The 22011-nt window shown below is 36.8% G+C and overlaps 2 protein-coding genes across 5 annotated transcripts in view; one reads left to right on the top strand and one right to left on the bottom strand.

Annotated features, from left to right (window-relative positions):
* The window catches only part of LOC139960339 (uncharacterized), a 90966-nt gene extending 88753 nt beyond the window's left edge, over nucleotides 1-2213 (top strand). For all 4 annotated transcript variants that reach the window (XM_071958643.1, XM_071958641.1, XM_071958642.1 and 1 more), the window contains exon 8: nucleotides 28-2213. In XM_071958643.1, the coding sequence (XP_071814744.1) occupies nucleotides 28-276 (249 nt within the window). In that variant the 3' untranslated portion in view covers nucleotides 277-2213. The remainder of the gene's footprint in view (nucleotides 1-27) is intronic.
* On the bottom strand, nucleotides 2062-21876 carry LOC139960340 (putative RNA-binding protein Luc7-like 1). Its single transcript, XM_071958646.1, has 9 exons — nucleotides 21697-21876; nucleotides 20255-20352; nucleotides 19337-19435; nucleotides 18364-18474; nucleotides 15470-15613; nucleotides 9499-9675; nucleotides 8123-8238; nucleotides 6130-6225; nucleotides 2062-3746 (listed from the first exon to the last, which is right to left on the bottom strand). The coding sequence occupies exons 1-9, from the start codon at nucleotides 21755-21757 to the stop codon at nucleotides 3452-3454; spliced, it is 1197 nt and encodes a 398-aa protein (XP_071814747.1). The 5' UTR covers nucleotides 21758-21876; the 3' UTR covers nucleotides 2062-3451.
* Between the last annotated feature and the right edge of the window lie 135 nt (nucleotides 21877-22011).

The following is a 22011-nucleotide window of genomic DNA, read 5'->3' as shown; positions in this document are numbered from 1 at the left end:
TTTTCTCTCTTTTTCCTCCCTTGACAGGATTTAGGTGGCGTCGTCATCGCTACTTTCGAGGAGGCCTTGGGAAAGAAGTTCACGGATGACGCCAAAAACGCTTGGGCTAAAGCATACGGCGTTATCCTGGGTGTGATCAAAAGTGAATATGAAAACATCGAAGGTAATGCAAACGAGGAGAAAGCCGAAGACGCAGAACTCGCAAAAGAAGAAGCACAAACAAATGGAGAGGTTGCAAAAGAAGCAGAGGCACAGAAGGAAGGGACGGAGGAATAAGAAAGATCGACGGCGTGTTGTTTTTTTTTTGTGGATCAGGTGTACAGGTTGCACGCGCACGGTGGAGGAACAACAAAAGAACCTATTAAAAAGGAAACTACCTGTCGTCTTATCTCTATATATAGCGAACTTGAAGTAACGTGTTCGCTTCGACAGGGCAATTGGATATTTTGATTCTACGAAAACTTTGTTACAAACCTTCATCGGCGCTCTATCAAATACAAATCGGCGCTCTGTCAAATATCCCAGCGTTCTATCAAATACATAGTAATAATTATAATAATAATCGGGGCCGCCAAGAACAGAAAGCTTCCATTTCATCACGTGATTCGTCAGCCATTCCATTTTCTTTCATTTGACCTCCGATAATATTCGTTTAAGTGAGCCCAGTCCTCAGGGTGAAGTAAACCAACGGCAAGGCAACAATACCTAGGAGCCGACTTATTGCGTCAACAAGCTCATTATACACAACGATGCTATTCGCTTTACAGCAGACACGGTTTTCGTAGCAGGTTTGAACTGTGAAACACAATCCTGCGTACGCGTCATCAAAACTGAAACGCACTGGCTTTTAGCATGCCATTTGAGATGACTTTAACTGTAAAGCGCGTTGCTGGATTTGGAGCTTCCTGCAGTTTTAATGTAGCTGTGTGTATCGCGGGAGGGATTCATCTTTAATTATGTGTCTATAGCAACGGATGCGACTTTCCCGTTTATACTGAATATTGGCTACTCTCCAACTCGGTCAATCCTTCAAAGGAACTTAAACACTGAAAAAATTGATTATTTCATCTTTGAGTAATGCTATGGAAAGCTTTAGCAAACTTGTCTTCAAGATACTAACAAATGCCTGATACATCTGGCTACTCTTTAAATGACAGTGAACAGTTATTTTGCCGAGAATTTTACGGGCAGGGGAAATTGTAGTTCACACTATCGTATACAATTTTTGCATTTAAATGATAATTCTACAGCATAAGTGTCATATCATACACATTGAAGGATCACGTAGTTTCTACTTTCACGAAGTGTAAAATAAGCCCAGACTACCGTTGCAGGTTTGTAACAAACACTTCCCTGGTTAATTTCATGTTTAATTATACTTTCTATTACTATACATTATATTTAATCTAAATGTATATATAAGAACACACCAAAGCATTACTTTAATGGTGTATTCTGGCATTCGTACATTCTCCTATATATCTCAAATTGTCACCTTTTTAAATCACTTTGGACTATGGGAAGTACTCTGCCCTATCTATTATTACTAAATATAGCTCGTTTGTTTCCCGTTGCTTTTATGCATGTTTTACCAGCTGGGGTACTTACTACATTGAAAACCGATAAAGCAGCTTGTGGCTGTTTACATTTGCAGGAAAAAGCTACAAGTGTTACATTCGATAGGAAGTGGGTAAAAGCCATCATAAGATAGGTGCTATATAATGACATCCTGTCTAGTACAACCTTCTTCTAGTCACGAGGCCAAAGGTAACAAACTTGGAAATGGGAAAACATATGTTATTAATCAGAGAATCATGTGTCAAACATTTGGGTAACTAGTATTTCAGGTTTCATTGGCTCCAAACGTCTTTCAGTGACTGGGTTGTAATTACGCTACAGTAAACCACTGGGATCAAATGGGAAACTATCAAAATGATGATTGAATCTATCTTAACTTATCTGGCCACCAGGTGTGAGAATGTTTATTCTTGCCCTGATGGGCTCTGACAGGATTCATACGTATGTATAAGCAGTGACTATACAAACCACCACGCAATGACATCAAATGCTTCCTCTGGAAAATTTATTATCCAACTGATAGCAATACAAATATTTACATCATTTTCCTTATTTTTTGGTAGCTGGATTTTCCTTTGTAATGGATGAGAACAATTATTACATGTACAGTACATATTAAAATGTTCTATCTCCTTCTTTTCTTGTCTTTTCCTTTGTTCGAGTTCCAGCAAGTTAAAGACTACTATCAATAAAACTTAGACACTGTTCTCCTTAAGAGTGCAAACAAATAGTTACTTCATAAGCCCAATCAATTCAAAAGTACCAGGTACACCGATAACATAAATTTGGTGCACAATAAAAAATACAGACGTTGAAGTATTTATCGAATTATAAACTCTTGACCAATTGGCATGCTCATATTTTTGCAGCTGATTCATGAAGTTATCATCTTGGTATATAAAGACATTATAAATACACACTCACAAAAAGATGATGATTATTCCCAAGCAAGAACACCGACTTAAAATATGATGCCATTTTACAGTCCAATGTAACTAGCAAGATTTTGTGAAGTGATGCAATTAAAAATGATCGTTTTCAGTGAAACTAACACAACTAAAACATAGATCTACTCTGTCATTTTGACCTCAAAGGGAGTGTTTCGATAGGAAGGTGTTATGCCGCCCTTCAAAACAATTTTGGAAGAAACAAATACATATAAATGAAGCCATAACTGTGTCCTTGAATAGTTATGGCAAGTTTATCCATAACTGTTGCCATACACGATTGGTAGAGGGACCATTTAAATACACACTGTTACACGCTGTTGACATACGGTATATCTGATATACCTGCATCTTGTGCTGGAATATTCATGTTACCACACAGTTCTACTGTCCCATAGATACACACAATCCAGCTGTTCTATCTGTGATGTAACAAAATCCATACAGTTTTTCAAGGTTGATGTAACAAAAGATATCCACATTTCAGCTTATTATATGTGACACAAAAATAAAGGTATCCTTGGTTTCCATCTCACTGGACAGGATCAAATTTAAAACTGGATAGCATATTTACAATTCTCTGTTACTGCAATGGAATTAACTATTTGCAAAATGCATACCATCATGAAAACAACAAAGCCCATATACTTGGTCACCTCTGAAAGAAGGTCACCCAAAAGAGAAAAATAGAAGGATGAATTAACAGATATGAGGTTGAGTAGTAAAATTAATACATTAGTAGTAATGAAGGAATCTATCCAACCATCCAGTGTTTAATGTAATGACATGGGTACATCTCTGTATGGCAAACCAACCCCACTTGATATGTCCCCTAGTAAGTTATTTACTATTCATGGTTCATACTTGGTTTAAAATGTACAGTTTTAACAGTAACAAATCTTTAATCAAAAAGCATTTCAAAACCATCACTTCTCAGGACTAGGTTCTTCCTCTGGGGGTGGGACTCCCTCTTCTTCCTCCTGTGCCTGCTGCTGCTGCTCCTCCTGCTCCTCATGTTTGGGACTTCTTGAAGCAGCAGCTTCATTGGTCTCTTCCTCCTCATGTTCTCTGTCTCTACTCTTCCTCTCATCTGATGGAGACTGACGTCGTGAATGAGAGTGGGAACCTGACCTTCTCCTTCTCCTATCACGGGAGCGTGATCGTCTCCGTCTGTCTCTTGAACGTGAACGGCGTTTCCTGCTTCTTGACCTGGAACGAGATCTGCCAGAGAAAAGGACACAGAATTTGAATCTGGAGAGGAATCTTGTCAAATATTTGAAAGATAACATTTTATTGGTTAATCAATCACCTTGAGGGTCTACAACAGGTATGTTCATTTGGCAAAATAACTTCTCAAACCACACAGGTTAAATTTACATGTGAGAAAACAAGCGTGAAATGCAGTAGAAGTTTGTTGTGTAAATCTACTGTAACTCTATCTATCTACGGTAACTACTGTATCCATCTATCTACTGTATCCATCTATCTATTGTAAATCTACTGTAACTGCATCTATCTACTGTAAATCTACTGTAACTCCATTTATATACTGTATCCATCTATCTACTGTAACTCAATCTATCTACTGTATCCATCTATCTACTGTATCCATCTACCTACTGTAAATCTACTGTAACTCCATTTATATACTGTATCCATCTATCTATTGTAACTCAATCTATCTACTGTATCCATCTATCTACTGTATCCATCTACCTACTGTAAATCTACTGCATCCATCTCTCTACTGCATCCATCTATCTACTGTATCCATCTATCTACTGTAAATCTACTGCATCCATCTCTCTACTGTATCCATCTATCTACTGTAAATCTACTGCATCCATCTATCTACTGTATCCATCTATCTACTGTAAATCTACTGTTACTCCATCTGTCTACTGTAACTCTATCTATATACTGTAACTACTGTATCCATCTATCTACTGTATTCATCTATCTACCGTTACTCCATCTGTCTACTGTAACTCTATCTATCTACTGTAAATCTACTGCATCCATCTATCTACTGTATCCATCTATCTACTGTAAATCTACTGTTACTCCATCTGTCTACTGTAACTCTATCTATATACTGTAACTACTGTATTCATCTATCTACTGTATCCATCTATCTACTGTTACTCCATATGTCTACTGTAACTCTATCTATCTACGGTAACTACTGCATTCATCTATCTACTGTATCCATCTATCTACTGTAAATCTACTGTTACTCCATCTGTCTACTGTAACTCTATCTATATACTGTAACTACTGTATCCATCTATCTACTGTATCCATCTATCTACTATTACTCCATCTGTCTACTGTAACTCTATATACTGTAACTACTGTATCCATCTATCTACTGTATCCATCTATCTACTGTAAATCTACTGTTACTCCATCTGTCTACTGTAACTCTATCTATATACTGTAACTACTGTATCCATCTATCTACTGTATCCATCTATCTACTGTTACTCCATCTGTCTACTGTAACTCTATCTATATACTGTAACTACTGCATCCAACTATCTACTGTATCCATCTATCTACTGTAAATCTACTGTTACTCCATCTGTCTACTGTAACTCTATCTATATACTGTAACTACTGTATCCATCTATCTACTGTATCCATCTATCTACTGTTACTCCATCTGTCTACTGTAACTCTATCTATATACTGTAACTACTGTATCCATCTATCTACTGTATCCATCAATCTACTGTATCCATCTATCTCATATTACTCCATCTGTCTACTGTAACTCTATCTATATACTGTAACTACTGTATCCATCTATCTACTGTATCCATCTATCTACTGTAAATCTTCTGTAACTCAAACCATTTTAAAATCTTTGGTCTCATGATTTGGTGTCATTAGCTAGGTTGCATCTCCTGTTACCATGTACAGTAAGTGCTATATCATACATACTGTATACCATACAGTAGCCTGTATGAAATGTTGTGGGAATGATGTACTGTGTGGACAAGGAAGCAATAGACCATTCAAAGTAGGATAGTATGGAATTTGTAAAGGTCTCAGATGAGTAGAATAGAAAATGGAGGTCATTAGCTGTATAACATAAATAACTGAACTGGTTTTAATAGCCTAGCAGTAGCGAGAAAATATAGAAACATGAATGTTGTCCTGGGAAATGTTTTTGCTTTCATGTTGTCTTTTGTCACTGTACTGGCATGCTACCAGGGACAATGGTTCCATGACATTGAGATCTGACACAACACACTCAAGTTTGAACCACTGTTTAACTCAATTTGCTCAACTAGGCTCTTGCACAAATGAAAGTCGACCTACACACCAAGTATGATATGTTTGTGAGCTCTCAAATTTACAACGCAATTGGCACTGAAACTCTCTTCACCTCAAATGATAAGAAGTTCACATCCACAGAGATGACCCCTTCTACTGGGGCTTTACGAGTTTGGACAACTTGCCAAAAATCATTCAAGCGTGCAGAGAGCTATTACATTTAGAATGTTTCTGACCTCAAAATACTTGTTAACCTGAAATTAAGCAGCTGGTCAGCAATGTGGTTATCATTAAAATGGAAGAGCTCAATGTAACACGTTACCTCCTTCGATGGCTTCTTGATTTAGACCGGCTACGAGACCTGCTCCTCCTTCTGCGATGTCTCGATTTAGATTTAGAACGGGAACGCGATCTGCGCCTATTCAAGGACAATCGGAACAGATCGTGACTTTAGGACAGTTTACAATAAGTGTAAGTGACACACAAACTCACAAAGTAAACCAACAGACCTTCACGGTTCATTTCTCCAGCAGTAAATAGCAAACACTGAAACTGTTTACAAATACCCTTGCAGAAATAACAAGGCAAGAAATTTATTGGTGAGAAAAAGACACCTTTCAATAGAAATGACCTCTGGTGTGAATTTTCTTTCAAATAAAACCCTCCTGCATTGGTAAACTACCCAAAATACTGAGCAACAATAAATGGCTAAAGTGTTGTTTATATGAGATTGTTCACACTTGGTAATGGCTAACAGAAACTGTAGCTTATCACAAAATAGTGAAGTGTCTATTTCCTTCCAAGCAGCGTTTTAAAGGCACATAAAGGAATACACATGCCAATGAGACCCCTTGAGTTTTGGCCAATCAAGAAAAGGAAAAAATAGCTTGGGAAACTAATAAATATAGAATAAGTTCAATAAAGACATTATTCAAGAGAGCACTACAAACAGAAATAACATGAATAATGGACAGGTCTGTAGGAAGGTGGTTCCTATGCCCTAACATATTCATAGTGTGGTAAAGCCATACATGTTGATATTAAAATCTATGCTCACCAAAATTAAGATGGTGAAAAAATAATCTGTTGACTAATGCAGCAACATATAAAGGAAGGTATCAGGAATCAGTTGTCATGTTGACAAAGTCTATTTAGTGAAATAGTAGTTTGTGATTCCTGGCCATACAATGTGCTCAAAATTCAAAATAACTATCTGACTAATATAGAGTAAGTGAGTTATATAGACACCAAATGTATGCATAAAAGGACATTTTCTTTTACCAAGTTTGAGCTAGCAAATCAGCTCTGCTATCAACCATCCCTTTAGTAATTGTTATTCATTCATACTTAGTAAAGATTCCTAAATCCTATTGGTCCATTCAGGTCAGCTGACCGTGGTTAATCCTGTGAGTAACGCACGGTAAAATTACGGGGCATCACTTTAATAAATCTTTGGTTATATGTAACCAAAAATGTTTTGTTTTATGATTTTTCCCCCACACAAATGGTAGTATATGAATGAACGGGGTTAATCAACGGTCTAGCGTGCGTTACTCACATGATTAATGCACTCCGGGTGTTAATGCTATCGCTGGATGCACTCGGGCTCCGCCCTCGTGCATCGCTTGCATTATCCCCCGATCGTGCATTAATCCTGTGAGTAACGCACGCTAGACCGTTGATTAACCCCTTATTAATGATTGAGAGTTACTTGACATAGTTTATACACTGTGAAAATATTTTCACAACCTACTGCCTAAGCAAAACTCATCCAGTATAAATCACTGAGGAAACTGCCAATTTTGAGACCATTTAAGATAAGCTGTTGATCCCCTGAGCCATTTTTTCCGCACCAATTGAGATAACCTGTTGAACGTTCGAAGCTCTGAGGGTGAAAACTGATTAGAGCAGTTTAAGTGCACATTTAAAGCAAGACGATCAACTCTCTGAAGCAATGTTCATTCCTGGATGACTCTATGTTTTGTTGAAGTCCTATAGAGCCCCTTCATAAAACTAAACTGAATTTGACCAAATTATGTTCACCAAAGAAAATCATAGCATTGGAGAATTCACAGATAAATTGCAGCCTTTTAAGTTTGGAGTTCAAGGTTTTCAGACTTTTACACCTGTTGACCACATGTGACCTTTCACCTGTACCAATTTCAATAAATTTGACAGAAGTTGACTTGTTGATAATGACATTGTCAAACATTTTGTGTGGAGACTAATTGGTAGGCTTTCCTATAACAACTGCCTAGTCATTGGAATCAGAGTGTCTTAATATGACGTACTGCTCGTTTCCACGATCTAATTACCTTTTCTTTTCTCTCTCCTCTCGCTCTTTCTCCCGCTCTTCTCGTTCCTTCTCTCTTTCCTTCTCACGTTCTGCTCTTTCCGTCTCCCTTTCCACAGCTTTCTTGGCAACGAGAGCCTAACAAGACCATAAACAACAACACATGTATTGGCATTATTAGTACAGTGTTATCTAGTATACTGAATAACAAATTGACTCATTTTATTTGTATTTTATCCATATTCATGCTTTTTAAACGACAAAATTTTTAGCAATTAATTCTGTACTGTCACAAGGCTTTCACACAACCTCCACCAATCCCTTTCCATTGGTGTTGCATTTGTTAAACGTTTGAAGCTCAACTTAACCATCTTAAAAGACAATTTTAGCTGTGCAGGCTTATTACCACCTGTACACTACAAGGATTTAACTGTAACATGTTGTTATGGAATTCTTCCACAAAAATGCCACTCCTTTCATAGGTTAACAGAGGTCTATCCTTCATATATTGCTAGTCTCCGTAGCTTAACTACTACCCTCAACTCACTAGCAACAACACTAGCTTTAATTCTATATTGGCTATTTATCTGAAATAAAGCTGCTAAGTATGTCACAGTTCTGTTACCTATTTTAACCAGCTGCTTGTATCTCTATGCATATGAAGTAGATTCCAAAATGTTGATTTCAATGTGCATTAATATATAGACTTTCGTATTTCATATAAGAAACTTAAACATCGCTATGAGACTTTTGGAACGTGCTGTCATAATGACATAAAATTCCATATATTCTTATTGTGCTTGTGTTATACAGGTTTACACGATAAACTTTCATGACTTTCATGACCTTTGTCCAAACAGATAGTTACACACAGCTTAATGTAAAGTTCACAAGAAGAAATCTTGAGAAGTTTACCAAAGTTACACAGCAATCAAGGATGTGTTAGACTTATATCCATTAACCAGATGCAGGCATGACTCTGAGGTGCAGTGTGCAAAATTTCCTAAAATGTGGTATTAATTTCATAGCCAAAATCAGTTCAATGATGGCAATTGAAATAAAGCTAGGACTACCATCATCACATACTACAACAGCAACAAATTTAACTGAAGTATAAACAATGTCAGGTAACAGTGTTCGTACACGTAGTTGAATTTTCTAACGTACTAGAACTATGACAGGTGTCATAGTGCATTGTCTAGTATGTGTGAGCTGCTCAGCTTGCTGTCTTAAATATGTGGTGTTAATGTGGACATAAACTTCACCTTGAACCACTTTCATAAGGTAACCTTCCAATACACATCCCTGCACAATACACGGATGCTTCTCATATATATAATATTGATTAATTAGCACCTTTTTTCATATTTTATTGCTCTGGTCTCTGTGCTAACCCACCTGAAGTTTCTCGTGCTTCTCTCGAATTTCAATGAAGCCCAGATGTAACTTGCCACCAAAGTGATCTGCCAGTCGTCTGTCGTTATCTTGTAATCCGAGGTATGCACCGCATACTTCGCAAACTCTCAGCTTTTGCTGCTGGTATGTGGATGCTGGCATGGAGTTCCTCAACTCCTCCTGTTAGTGTTAGGAGAAAATCACATAATTAACAAACTGAGCACATATTGCTTTAGACTGATATTCTGATATGACTCCAGTGTCTAAAGTATGATCAAACAATGAATAACCTTCTGTTGTCCTGAGATGCAGACTTAAACACACAACTTCACAACAATTTGTTTATTTTATCAAGGTCCCCAAAACTTACTGGAATTCATATATATATCTTGACAAAATTTGCCAAAATTGTTAAGTTGTGCGTTTAACTAAAATACAATCAACAGAATAATGCATCCATTGTACTGATTCCTTACCAAGTTCAGGAATGATGCTAAGCATTGCTTAGGGTCCTTGGGTAATCTGAGATTACTAATTTCTTGTTGGACAACCAAAGGTTTGTTTGATGTTGTCCAAGGAGCCATTGAGCATCCAGGAAAGAATGAATTGAGTGAATTTGTTTACATCATGATTTTTTTATATTGGCCAAGAAACACATCTGTTTATATCTTCATCCTAACATGTCCTTTAATATGCAGTAATAGTATTTCAATGAGTCATTACTGAGTGATAGTTTTAAAATGTTATCTTAGGGAATCCATTGGATAATGTTGATAAATACCCAACATGACAAACATAAAACTGTCATATTTGCAGTACCACTCTTTAACAAATGTGATCCAATGTGATACAATAGATGAAGCTGATAGTAAGACTGTGAGAATATAACAGTGTTTCAACAAGTTTGTGTCCTGAATGAATCTTCCACACTATCGGGGCAAGAAATAAAGCTCAGTAACAAGGCTACTCGACAACTGTTTTTGTTCTTTTAAAAATTTTTGATCAATAGCCTACTGCCATTATAGCGTGAGGCCGGTTGTTTACTGTTTCTTATGATTAACCCACAACTTGACCTGACAGGTAAGCAGACACTGTTCAGAACAACATTAACCTGTTTGTGATACGCTAATGGAAGACAGAGGGAATAAGCTTACGAAAGCAAATATCTTGTGCTTGACCTGTAATAGATCCAGTTGTTAGTTTTATACTATGATATATACCACGTACATATCATATATATCTATATCTATCTATCTCTTTCTCTCTCTATATATATATATATATATATGTGTATAGCTTATATATATATTAGCTTTTGATACAACTGCACGTCATCAACATCAAGTCAACGAGAAAAAATGACTGTTTTGGATTTTTGCCGTCATTTTAAATTGTAGATTTGTATTTGTAGACTGTCCAGATGTTGTATACTGTAGTTGTTCCAAGTGAAACTGATGGCATTAAGGGGAGTGTCATTGCTGCATTTTCTTCATCCAATTTCCCATAGGGACTTTAACTGTCAGCATTATTAACGTTTTTGAAACAGGTCTGAGTAAATGTCCTATAAACATTATGATCTGCACATGTAGACATTTCATGTGCGAGCTGATTTTCACAACCTGATTGCTATATATCTAGGCAATAAGTTTAAATAATTTTAAGCTAGAGTAAAGCACTGATATGATGGCTCTTTCTTAAAATGAGTACAGACCAAACAAATCATCAAAACATATCAGTTGCATAATGAGCAAATCACTGATTTTACCAGTTATTGTAATCAGATCAGTGCAGCTGCAATGAGAAAATACTAGATACACACATTAGTTTAATGCCTTGAGTATACCTGCACTAGTAATTTATCACTGGTAGGATGAAATCCAATTCCTTCCACTTACTTCACAGCAGGAATACTACTGTATTGTACTGTAATGTAAATATGGTTGTAATGCATCAACCATATTATGTCATGTTCTTCTAAAATTGACTTAAGAAATGTAGGTGAAACCAGACTAGATTTGTCAAATGTGACTGTAGAAAACATTATATATACACAGTATACCATGGGCAAATGGTATATTATTGCATGAGCATGACTTTTACACAAATTTCTGAGGCAAAATAGATCCTCTTTCAATTAAGTTGATAACTACTGGATTCAAATTTTAAACAGTAAGCAAATGTAATGGGCAGGATATCCAGCTTACAGCCAGACAACACTGTACATACTCACTGTATTAAACATAGTTACCATACAGACAGTTGAAGCCAGACACAAGATTAGCTTAATTATAAACATTCAGTTTATGACATCCTCTTCTGCAATGAAGTGACTCTAATATTCATCTCCTCTTTTATGTTTAGAGGGTTAGACAAGTAGGGTAATATCACGACCAGGTTTCTATGAATTAACACTGCATCAGTGAAGCTGATGTAATACAATATGCTTAATCACAGGTGTCAATTGATCGATCACATTTTAGGGAAATCATGTGACCTTTCAACTGAAAAGGAAACGTACTGTAACATACATGCTTAGCTATGGATAATTGGAGTTCAATTGCAAATGAGTGGTTCCATATCAAATCATCAGATTTAGCTTACCACCCTCTTTAGGTGATAAGAGCACCATGAATTAAGCATACTGTGAAAATATCAGTTGCATTGCCTCAAAATTGTCTGGTTTATGACCGTTTCAAATTTTGCAGTTTACAGGCCAAGTGATATTTTGTTGATTTTTGAGGTGCTTTTTCTCAGCAACTGAACATCCCACTACCCTCCTATTGCAGAATAACCAACTACTATAACTTTCTCCTCCTTAGTAACATTTAAGTTTACTCTAACCCTACTACTAACAATTCTTTCTCGAAACACCAGTTGGGTAACATCTGCAATTACATTTTCCTTTACCTGAGGTTTCAAATCATAAACAAATTCAAAACTGCTTCAGTAACAGTACGGCTTGAATATGCCAAACACTGTACATGGGGAAAACCTCTTGAAAATATCGCTCCCATTAATATTCTTTATGTATAGTAACTTTGTTAAATAGGTTCCCATTGATGACAAATATGATTTGAAAAAGAGGGTCATTGACCACACCTTTTCTCCATTATTGAGGCATGGGTTTTGAAGGGTTCTTAAAAAGAAACATTCTCTCTTAATTGCATTCAACCCTAGGAAACATTAAAAGTTCATTCCTGAGACACATAACAATTGCCAATTCCTGCACGGAAGTGATATGTTGATAAGAATAGCCTTGGGTTAAACTTTCAATGAGTGCTTCTTCAAAGTACATATGAGAGTTTTCATTCAGGCTGCCACTCAATATGTAGGGCACGCTATGAAGGAGGCTGCCTTTAATTTAGGTCATAGTCTGACATGATCAGAGACTGCCAATGGCAATCTATCTTTGTCAATCAAGATAACCAATTCACTGCATTGGTCCAATAAGAACCAGAAAGCCAAGCTTAGTGATTCCTTGCCACATTTACAGTACTGTATATATATGAGAACATTTACTTTACTCTGCACAGACAGTTCTTATAGAATACAGTCATAAACTGGATCCACATACCAAGTGTGAAGGTTTACTTTGGAGCTAATATTGTGAACTCGAGTGATATTCAAGTACTCACTTAAGTAGACCAAGATACCACTTATAAAGTTCAGCCAAGGTACCTTCTTGAGCCATCAGGCATACAAGATTTTCAGACTTTGACCTCTGCTTATCTCAGATAACCTCCACAGACAACAATATGGCATTTGTACTTACTATGGTAGATCTACATGCCAAAAAACGAAGTTCATCCAAACTTTACTATTGGACTTACTGAATTTACGAGGTTTTCAAAATTCGACCTCTGTTTGCCTCAAATGACGTTTGACTTCCACACGAAAGTATAGGATACTTGTACCCCCTAAGGTGGATCCACATACTGAGTAGGGTTGCCACTGTTAAACGAATGAATGTACCGTTTAACATTGACAGAAATCATGTTTCCGTTAAAAGGGCCAATCAGGTCTGTCACCTAACATTTGTAGCATTTTGTTAAGAACAACTCTTCTGTGATATGTTCCAAACATGAATTTGCCATTTAAACACAGCAGTTCAATTGGCACAAGTACATACTGTAATGGCCACTTGGCCCACTTTGGTTGTAAATGCAAAAAAGTATCACGAACATCCCTATTATGTCATGTAGTACCCTAGACTGTAATGTGTGTCGGCAGTTAACATTCACTTCATAACCTAATTAGTATTTGGACCCACCTTAGTGGGTATAAGTATCCTATACTTTTGTGTGGAAGTCAAATGTCATTTGAGGCAAACAGAGGTCAAATTCTGAACCCTTGTAAGAAGATTTGATCAAATGCATTGGTTGCCATAGTATGTGTATACTGTGCTGTGGCCTATGTAATCTTCTCATATTAGATGCTCACATGCTTTGTTGCAATAAACATGACCTATTACTCTAAGCAACTCAGCATAGTAAAATCCGGCTACATCTTATTTTTAGCTAACAATCCTGACCAGAGCTGTACATAAATATGAGACGCATTAAAGAATCAAGCAACAAGTGATTGTTCCATTATCACACAACAGACAGACATCCCAATTTAATCAGGCGTGATTGAAAATGTTTCCACAAACATTCAAGTTGTCAAACTAAATAGCCACAAGCCTCTGAAGCACTAGCCATAGTGCACAGCAAAATGCTAAAAGGATAAGTTACAGTCATTTAGGCATACATATCACCAGAGTGATCTTGAGGTTTATGTTCAATGTGTAATGAACAAGTCCTTGGGAACCGGAACGAAATTAGCCAATGGGTATCCACGAGAAAATCTCGCCATTAGTTCTGTTGCTAGCGCTACGACCTCAACACACCTCGATCAGCACTGAACACAAATGAGTTTTGAATCAATCAGTTTACTGAGTTAACAGTTTTTATCCTTCTGCAGTGAAGATTTTCAATGCGCATCATAGTCGCTAACTTATTTATCACTCCCTGTATCTTATGTCTTACATGTTCTGAATTCTGTTTCATTGACTTAGCGCTCTGTTTATCGTACAAGTATACATTATATGGTTCATGCCGTACATATTTCTTATCATTCGTACTTTTTTACATCGTTATTTTTATCGCAATGTTTTTATACCATTGTCGATAGCCTACCGGTATTTATTACTCATGCAATATCACTTTTATATGTTTTTCATCGTTATGCGTTTTCAATTTCATGTCTGTTTTAGAGCTCTTTGAACAATTTCCATTGTATTTTTATGCATGTGGCTGAATAAATCATCTATCTATCTATCTACTGTATCTATCTATCTATCTATCTATCTATCTATTATAAATCAGTGCCTCTTTTGGGTTTGTGATTCAAAACTATCTAGACATTAGTTTCAGATACTAACAAACTTTCTTCATAACAAGTAAATAATGTTTGCTGATTGAAAAATATAGCATTTTGCTGTATTTTGGTGGCTTACTGTGCATCATGGTGAGGCCTCAGGAGCCAATTTTGAAAGCGAGTGTATTAAGTCAAACAGGAAGCGGACTGAAGAATGTAAATTGTCTTTGATCCCTGCCATCGTTATTCCTTCAACTTGCAATCACATTACTTCTAAGGATTAATTTTCAAGCATAAATTTAACTAACACTTTCAATGTTTATGGCATTGGTGCCCTGCCACAAAAAAAATGTTTTTGGCCTTGGTGCCTGTGTAAATGGCCTTGACCCTTTAAACTTAGGTGCACACCAAGACCAAACAGCCATGCCCTACAGCTGACTTATTTTCTAGGCATGTTCTTCAATAAGAACTCAACAATGGATTTGTTTCAAAGTTTCTGTTTCGACACAATTTGCTGTTTCACTATGAAAAGTGATGAAACATATCATCAACTTGCCTCCAGATCAATATCCATATTAACTAAGCAATCTCAAAGTGAAGCAATTTTGTAAGTTACCTCTGCTGATATTTTCTCCTTCTTGAGATCCTCGACTTCTGCCATCTTTTTCATCGACTCCTCGACAAAGCCATCGTTGCCAAGTTTTTCCGCCTCCGCCAGCTTCTTACCGATGTGCTCCGCAAATTCGTGGACCTTTTCAGCCTGGAGGGAGAACAGACAAACCAACTGCTAAGTATCAACCCTGTGTGAGTCACCTACCATTGCAAGATGGACATGCAAGAGGTAAGGAATGGTGGGCTGGCGATGGCTACTTCCTGCAGCTCAATACTGGGAGTGTCACATCAAAACAGGAATGATCAGGACCTTAACACAACCCCCATCACTGATCTCTCTCACAGTCTTATGGGATATGCACAAGTCACTTTGTAAAACTCTCAAAGAAATCCTTTATTTTATCTTTCCATCTGGAAATTTGATTTTTTTTTGTGTTCACAACAAGAAGGCAGTACAGAACAAATGTACAGGCAAGTTGTAAAATGACAGCATTTCCTTGCAATCAGTGCAGTGAATACCCTGAGGTTTTTTTACTTTGTCATCCAATTAACCATTAGTAGCATGGGAGGTGAGCTTTTCATTTTCCAGTGAAAGAGATCAGTGAAAGTGTGTTAGGTTGGTGAGACTGGTAAGATAGAAGTGGCCATACTTACATTTGACTCATGTAGGGCCCTCTACTGAACCATTACCTCCTTGTGGGGGAAGGAGAGGGTGCCCAGTGTGGTGAAGACACTTATATCGAGAAGATCAAACAGAAAAAATTCAATTTCATTTTCTTCAAACTTTTTTCTTTAATTGGTGAAAAGCCTTCCATTTGGGGGTCGAAAGTTTTTTTCAGAATCTCAAACTGTTTGTGATTGAGAATTTTAAATCACTTTTCATTGTTGTAAAGTAATGTATTATTCCTTTTTAAGTAAATAAAGGATGTCTGAAGACTCAAACTAATTCCTCCTCCCCTACGGCTAAATAAGAGACACCCCACAATTGTTTAAATTCTTGGAAATTGCTAAACACACCTCTTCTCTTTCAATTTGACTCATTCTGATTGAATGCAGTCGTACTCTGTGTACTACATGGATGGCATTATAAATCGCCTAAATTGTTTCCAAATGCATTATTAACGTTTTTTGAGTGTAACATCAGTACGTAGAGGGACATTTATTACAAAATTACAGGGCACCTTTAACATCATGAGACATTATATAGTTATCATGTAGTACTGTTCCTATTATTCTCAATGCAACTTACAAACTCCTTATAATATGTAAGACATTCGCAGCAATCATGTAGGCGTCAAGAGGCTGACAATCTGTCCAGGAAAAGAATGATGAACACAATCAAATAGGCTGAACAGCACTCAACCTGCAACCACAGTACACCTTACCTTGTACTGATAGTTGCTCCTAAATAATACACATGGACAGTTTGCTCATAGTAAACATTGAAACGGATCACCCATTCTTTTGTCAGCCACACAAAGTCACTTGACCCGCACAATTACTACAGCCAGGTTGAAAGCCAAAAAGCAACTGATATGGTTTTGCTTGAAGAGCAGCTTTCCAGCTTTAATTGTACCACTGTGGACGATAGATCTCCCTAAATTATGACATCAAACAAGGGACTTATTCTGTTGACCACAACAGGAAGTGGATTTTAACACATTCAACATTGCTGAAGCTGTCATAAGAGAACTATTCAAAGGGTGGAGAATTAAGAATAATAACAGGGACAAATACACGCTCCATGCTGACTTTACTTCAAGGAACAAATACACGCCCTATGCTGAATTTACTTCCAGGAACAAATACACGCCCTATGCTGAATTTACTTCCAGGCAACTTCTTAACTGATGATCCAAAGAAAGTTGTATATAAGCAGAAATCAAATCTATTATTTCACTAACTAGTTCCAAACACAAACTCATTAGCAGAGTCTGCTTGTCTCTCTCTTTTATTTCTGTATTTTTCTTTCTTTGCTTTATTAGACTTTAATACTTTGTTGTGTTCTCCAAAGCTGCAAATTTAATTTATCAATGATCAATTCAGAACAATTCCAACCTGCAATGGTAGCAGGTTGATGTATTAGTTGTTGCCTACAAATGAATTTTTATTCCCTTTTAGTCCAGAAACAAAGACAAAAACAAATTGTGCTTGGAAAACAAATTTCAGTTTCCGCTGATAAACATAGGAGCAAGTAAATTTTGAGTGCTGGTAAAGTAAGCAATCTTGATATCCAAATACAGTATTCCATATAATCAGCAGGCACCACAATTGGAGAAAAACCCTGCGTAAAGTTTTACTTGAAAATAGATTAAAATTAATACAAGAACTATTAAGTTTTCACGATATTTATTTGACAATAAATGGTTCAATCTCAGGCAAATTGTTCAGTAATTTATGTTTTACTCAAGAAATTAATGAAGAAGGCATAAAAACATAAAAGGATAACACAAAGTGACAATAATAATATGTAAGACTACTCAACTATCTAGGGCTCACTCAGGCCATGTGTGTCATTTCACACAGAAATGTATAAACAATCTAAAACTATACAAACTTGGTAATTAAAGCCCTATTACTTTTCTTGTCATTTCAAAAGACTATATGTGGAATCTATGTATCTTATGCTATTTGTCTTATTCATCTATCCCACCCCCCCCTCCCCTTACCTAACCTTGTCCTGTGTTGAACAGCTAAAATACAATTCATATCACAATGCTCACACATTTGAATATGTTCAAACCTATTACTTGTTATGGTAGAGAGTATCCTAATGGCAGTATATTGCTACTAACAGTGCTGTTTTTGGGTGTGTAATATGTATCCTGAACAATGAGCTTGTTTGTTATGTCATAACACAGTTTATGAATGAAAAGTTCACATCAAAAATGAATTTACCTTAGCATTCACTTCGGCACTCAGACTTTCCTGGGTCTCAGCTAGTCGCTTCTTTGAGACCTCGGTCCTTCTGTCTATGTCAGCAAGGAAAGCATTAAGTTGGGCAAGAGACTGAAATATAACATAAAGAAAGGTAGATTCTGTTTAAAACATCTCGCACACATTCCAAATCTGTGCATTACAACCAAAGGCCAGCACAAAGTTCTTCTAGAAATGACTAGCCTTTGTGAGTTAATTACCCTCAATTCTAGGGTGTCTACACATTCAAGCATATGCTGAAGTCAATACCAACCAGAAAGCCAAATGGCTTAGTAATTCCTTGCCACATTCCATATGGTCATACTTCATATGACACTGCTGGTAAGATGAATTTTACACTGGGCATGTCGAGCCACAATTAGTAAATACAAGAACCCAATCTATTGGATGAACTTCGGTCTTGATAAGTAGAGTTGTTTAAGTATTTACAATAATTCCATTGTTTTCTGTGAATGTCTCGGACTCATTCTGATTCTGTTGACAACAAATGACCTTCAACATTGACAGAAAACAATAGAATTATACCCCTAAAACTTCATGAATAGCAACTGCCTTAATGACCTGCACAGTGGTTTTAACATGCACTGATGATGTAAGTTATATCCTTGACCCATGTGGGATAATTCTGACATTGAATGACTTATTTCCCAATCCAATTAAAAACTTTGTGAAAGGAAGTTTTATGGTTTTCATCTCCTTAGTGACAAATTGGGGTTTTAACATTCCAAGCACATAGATATTCTATAGAAGCTATCATTCAAAGGCATCTCAAAATGATTTGTGTGGAACACAAAACATCAGATCCAACAGTGTCTTCAATTCATTCCTTGTGTTTATTACTCAAAATATCAAAGGACCTCTCATATAATGTGCAACATAGCAACCTTTCTGCAGTAAAAATAAAAATTCCATTAAAAATTGCATGTATACTCACATCATCCTCATATCCATGTTCCCTCAATTTTGAAGCCATCTCATAGTCAGCTCTGAGTGCTGGATCGTGGAACTTTGTACAATCACCCAAATCTGCCCTCTACAAAAGATGAAGAAAACAGAAACAGGTTAATCATTTCAGATTTTGTGTTTGCTTCATTTTGTTGGTCTACAATGTTGTTCTACAGTAGGAGCCAGAGCATAACTGCAAACAGGGAAGGCTACAGTATGAGTTACGGACAGAAGTTACCTGTAAATACACTAATTATGTACAGGTTGAAAAACAAACAATCCGGTTAGTAATCCAGCATCACTGTTGTCTTCATTACATGTACAGCAGGTTATTTTTGGAACAAGTTACATTATACAATGGAGATGTTGATCCAGTGGGACAGTGTGTTTCTTTTCACTTTGAAGTGTTCAATACCACTTTGTCAAGTTATTTTGATAATAAGAAGACCTGAAATGATCTTTGGCATTTGCTATAGTACATGCAATTATTGTCCTCACATGGAGGTACTGTACTTAAAACACATTATAGTACCTACAGTACAGTAAGTAACACATTTTCTTGTCACAAAATATAACATGCACAATTATACTACAAGAAGAACAAAAGAACACCTGGTCATTTACACTTAATTCTCCACAAATTGAAACCTCGCCGTCCTCTATAACCACTCCCTGTAAAAAAGCACTGTACGACCAAGAAATATATTACTGTAGGTTGTTATGATATAATTTATGATGTTAAGTGTCGAATAGATAGTGACAAATCAATGTTTGGAACTACAAACTGTTTGTAGAAGCCATCAAAGAAGCTCTGCAGTTGCATGAATGAGTGCCCCCTTAACAAAGTAATGTGACTAAGACCAGGAAAACTGCTCTGAAATAACAAATGTTGGGGGGTAATACTTACTGTGCTTGCTAGTATATCATGTGGACAACAGTTTAGCAAGAATGCTCTGCACACTTTGGCATCAGTAAATCGAGGGCGAGCTGCTCCTTCTTCGATGCCTATAGTGTTACAAAAAATCAAGAAATTTCAGTACATATACATACTGTATGGTAAGTATGAAATTTGAGCTTATTCAACCAACAGAAAGTGATGAACAATGTAAAACATGTTACAAAATCACTAATATGATGACTGCACCTACAGTATTTTACCGGAAACAATTTGGCCACCGTTCGCCTGACATGAAAATGTCACTGTATATCACAGTAAAGCCCATACCACCCTGGCAGTTGAATGCTTTGACAGTGAGAATATTTTTATCAAAAGAGCAAACAATCGTGAATTATGATTTGACTTTCATCATATCAGCTCTAAGAGGTCCTGGTACCATTGACATAGGTATCATAATTGGAAGTAATTACTGTAAGAGCGCTTAAATATGTAAGCATAGCAGGCCATTTCCACATGTTCATTAGAAGTAGACTACTTTGGCCACAAGTAATATGCTCTAATGGAAATTTTAGAGATTACATTCGCATAGCCAAGACGTTATATGGGAGTACAATCAATTTTTGCAATAAGTGTAGAAATAAATAAATGTAGCCAGCATTGAGGTCTACTGTACTGCCTTCACCAAATATTGGCCCAGGCTAGTGTTGTTTTCAAATAGCTCCCAACTTTGACTTTGAATGCAAAAACCAATACGAGGTCAACAAGTTGCACATTGTTCACCAATTATAGGCCTAGGCTGGCGTCATTCTCAAAATGGCAGTTCCACTTTGAATTTGTATCTGCGGAGGCACTTTGAGGTATTGAAGCTGGACATAAATTTAAAAGTATTTATTTGCCTCTCAAAGTGGCCGTCCCACTTTGACATCAAATCCACAGAGCCACTCCAAGGCTGGTTGGATTTAGAAATTTTATCAAAGATTGCCTATGTACATTATCCACTAACAGTGGACAACAGTGAAGCCATACTTTTTATAAAGGAAATAACCAGGCATTCTGCAACTCCAATCCAGATGCTACTGTAGCCTAGGCCTACAGCCTGGTCCACTATTGTTAAATGTTATGTTAGGCCTCGGCTACTCAGCAACGAAAATCAGCAACATACATGAACATAACACGCGAATGATATGAACATGTGAACTGCAAAGGTGTGATCAGTTTGGCCTAATTCTACAATAGTTAAGGCTACTCTCACAAAACTAAAAAAAGCATCCATCGAGGTACATGCTGGGGCAGTTCTCATTATAGGGGTATATGCCTAACTGTGGTAGGCTAAAACTTAGGCTGCTGTATTACAGTGGCGCCTATATTATTAGCCTAACGCCAGACTACGCGATTATCGAAAGAAGGAATTAACAGTAATGCGGTATTTCACAGACACCTCTGTAACTTACCATTTCTCGTCGTTCCCATCAGCTCATCGAGCATCTTTCGCATCTGCTCTTGGGCAGACATGATATTTTTCTTATTTTCTACTGTTTGTAATTTATGATATATCAACCGGTATCAACAAATAATCTTTCTAGAGATCTAACATAAGGTCGCGTACCGCGTACGGTACCTGTCACATATATAAGGCAGTCAGTCATATTTATAGAACGCGAAAACGGCAAATTTTATGTGACTATGCTGTCTTGCAGTGATCATGCCAAATAGCGTAATGACGATATGAACATATCTTGTGATGATGTAAAAATAGGGTGTGATAA

Source organism: Apostichopus japonicus, chromosome 19, assembly GCF_037975245.1.
Source record: "Apostichopus japonicus isolate 1M-3 chromosome 19, ASM3797524v1, whole genome shotgun sequence".
Taxonomy (NCBI): Eukaryota; Metazoa; Echinodermata; class Holothuroidea; order Aspidochirotida; family Stichopodidae; genus Apostichopus; species Apostichopus japonicus.
The sequence above is the reverse complement of the archived record's forward strand: the minus strand, read 5'-3'. Positions and strand labels throughout refer to the sequence as shown.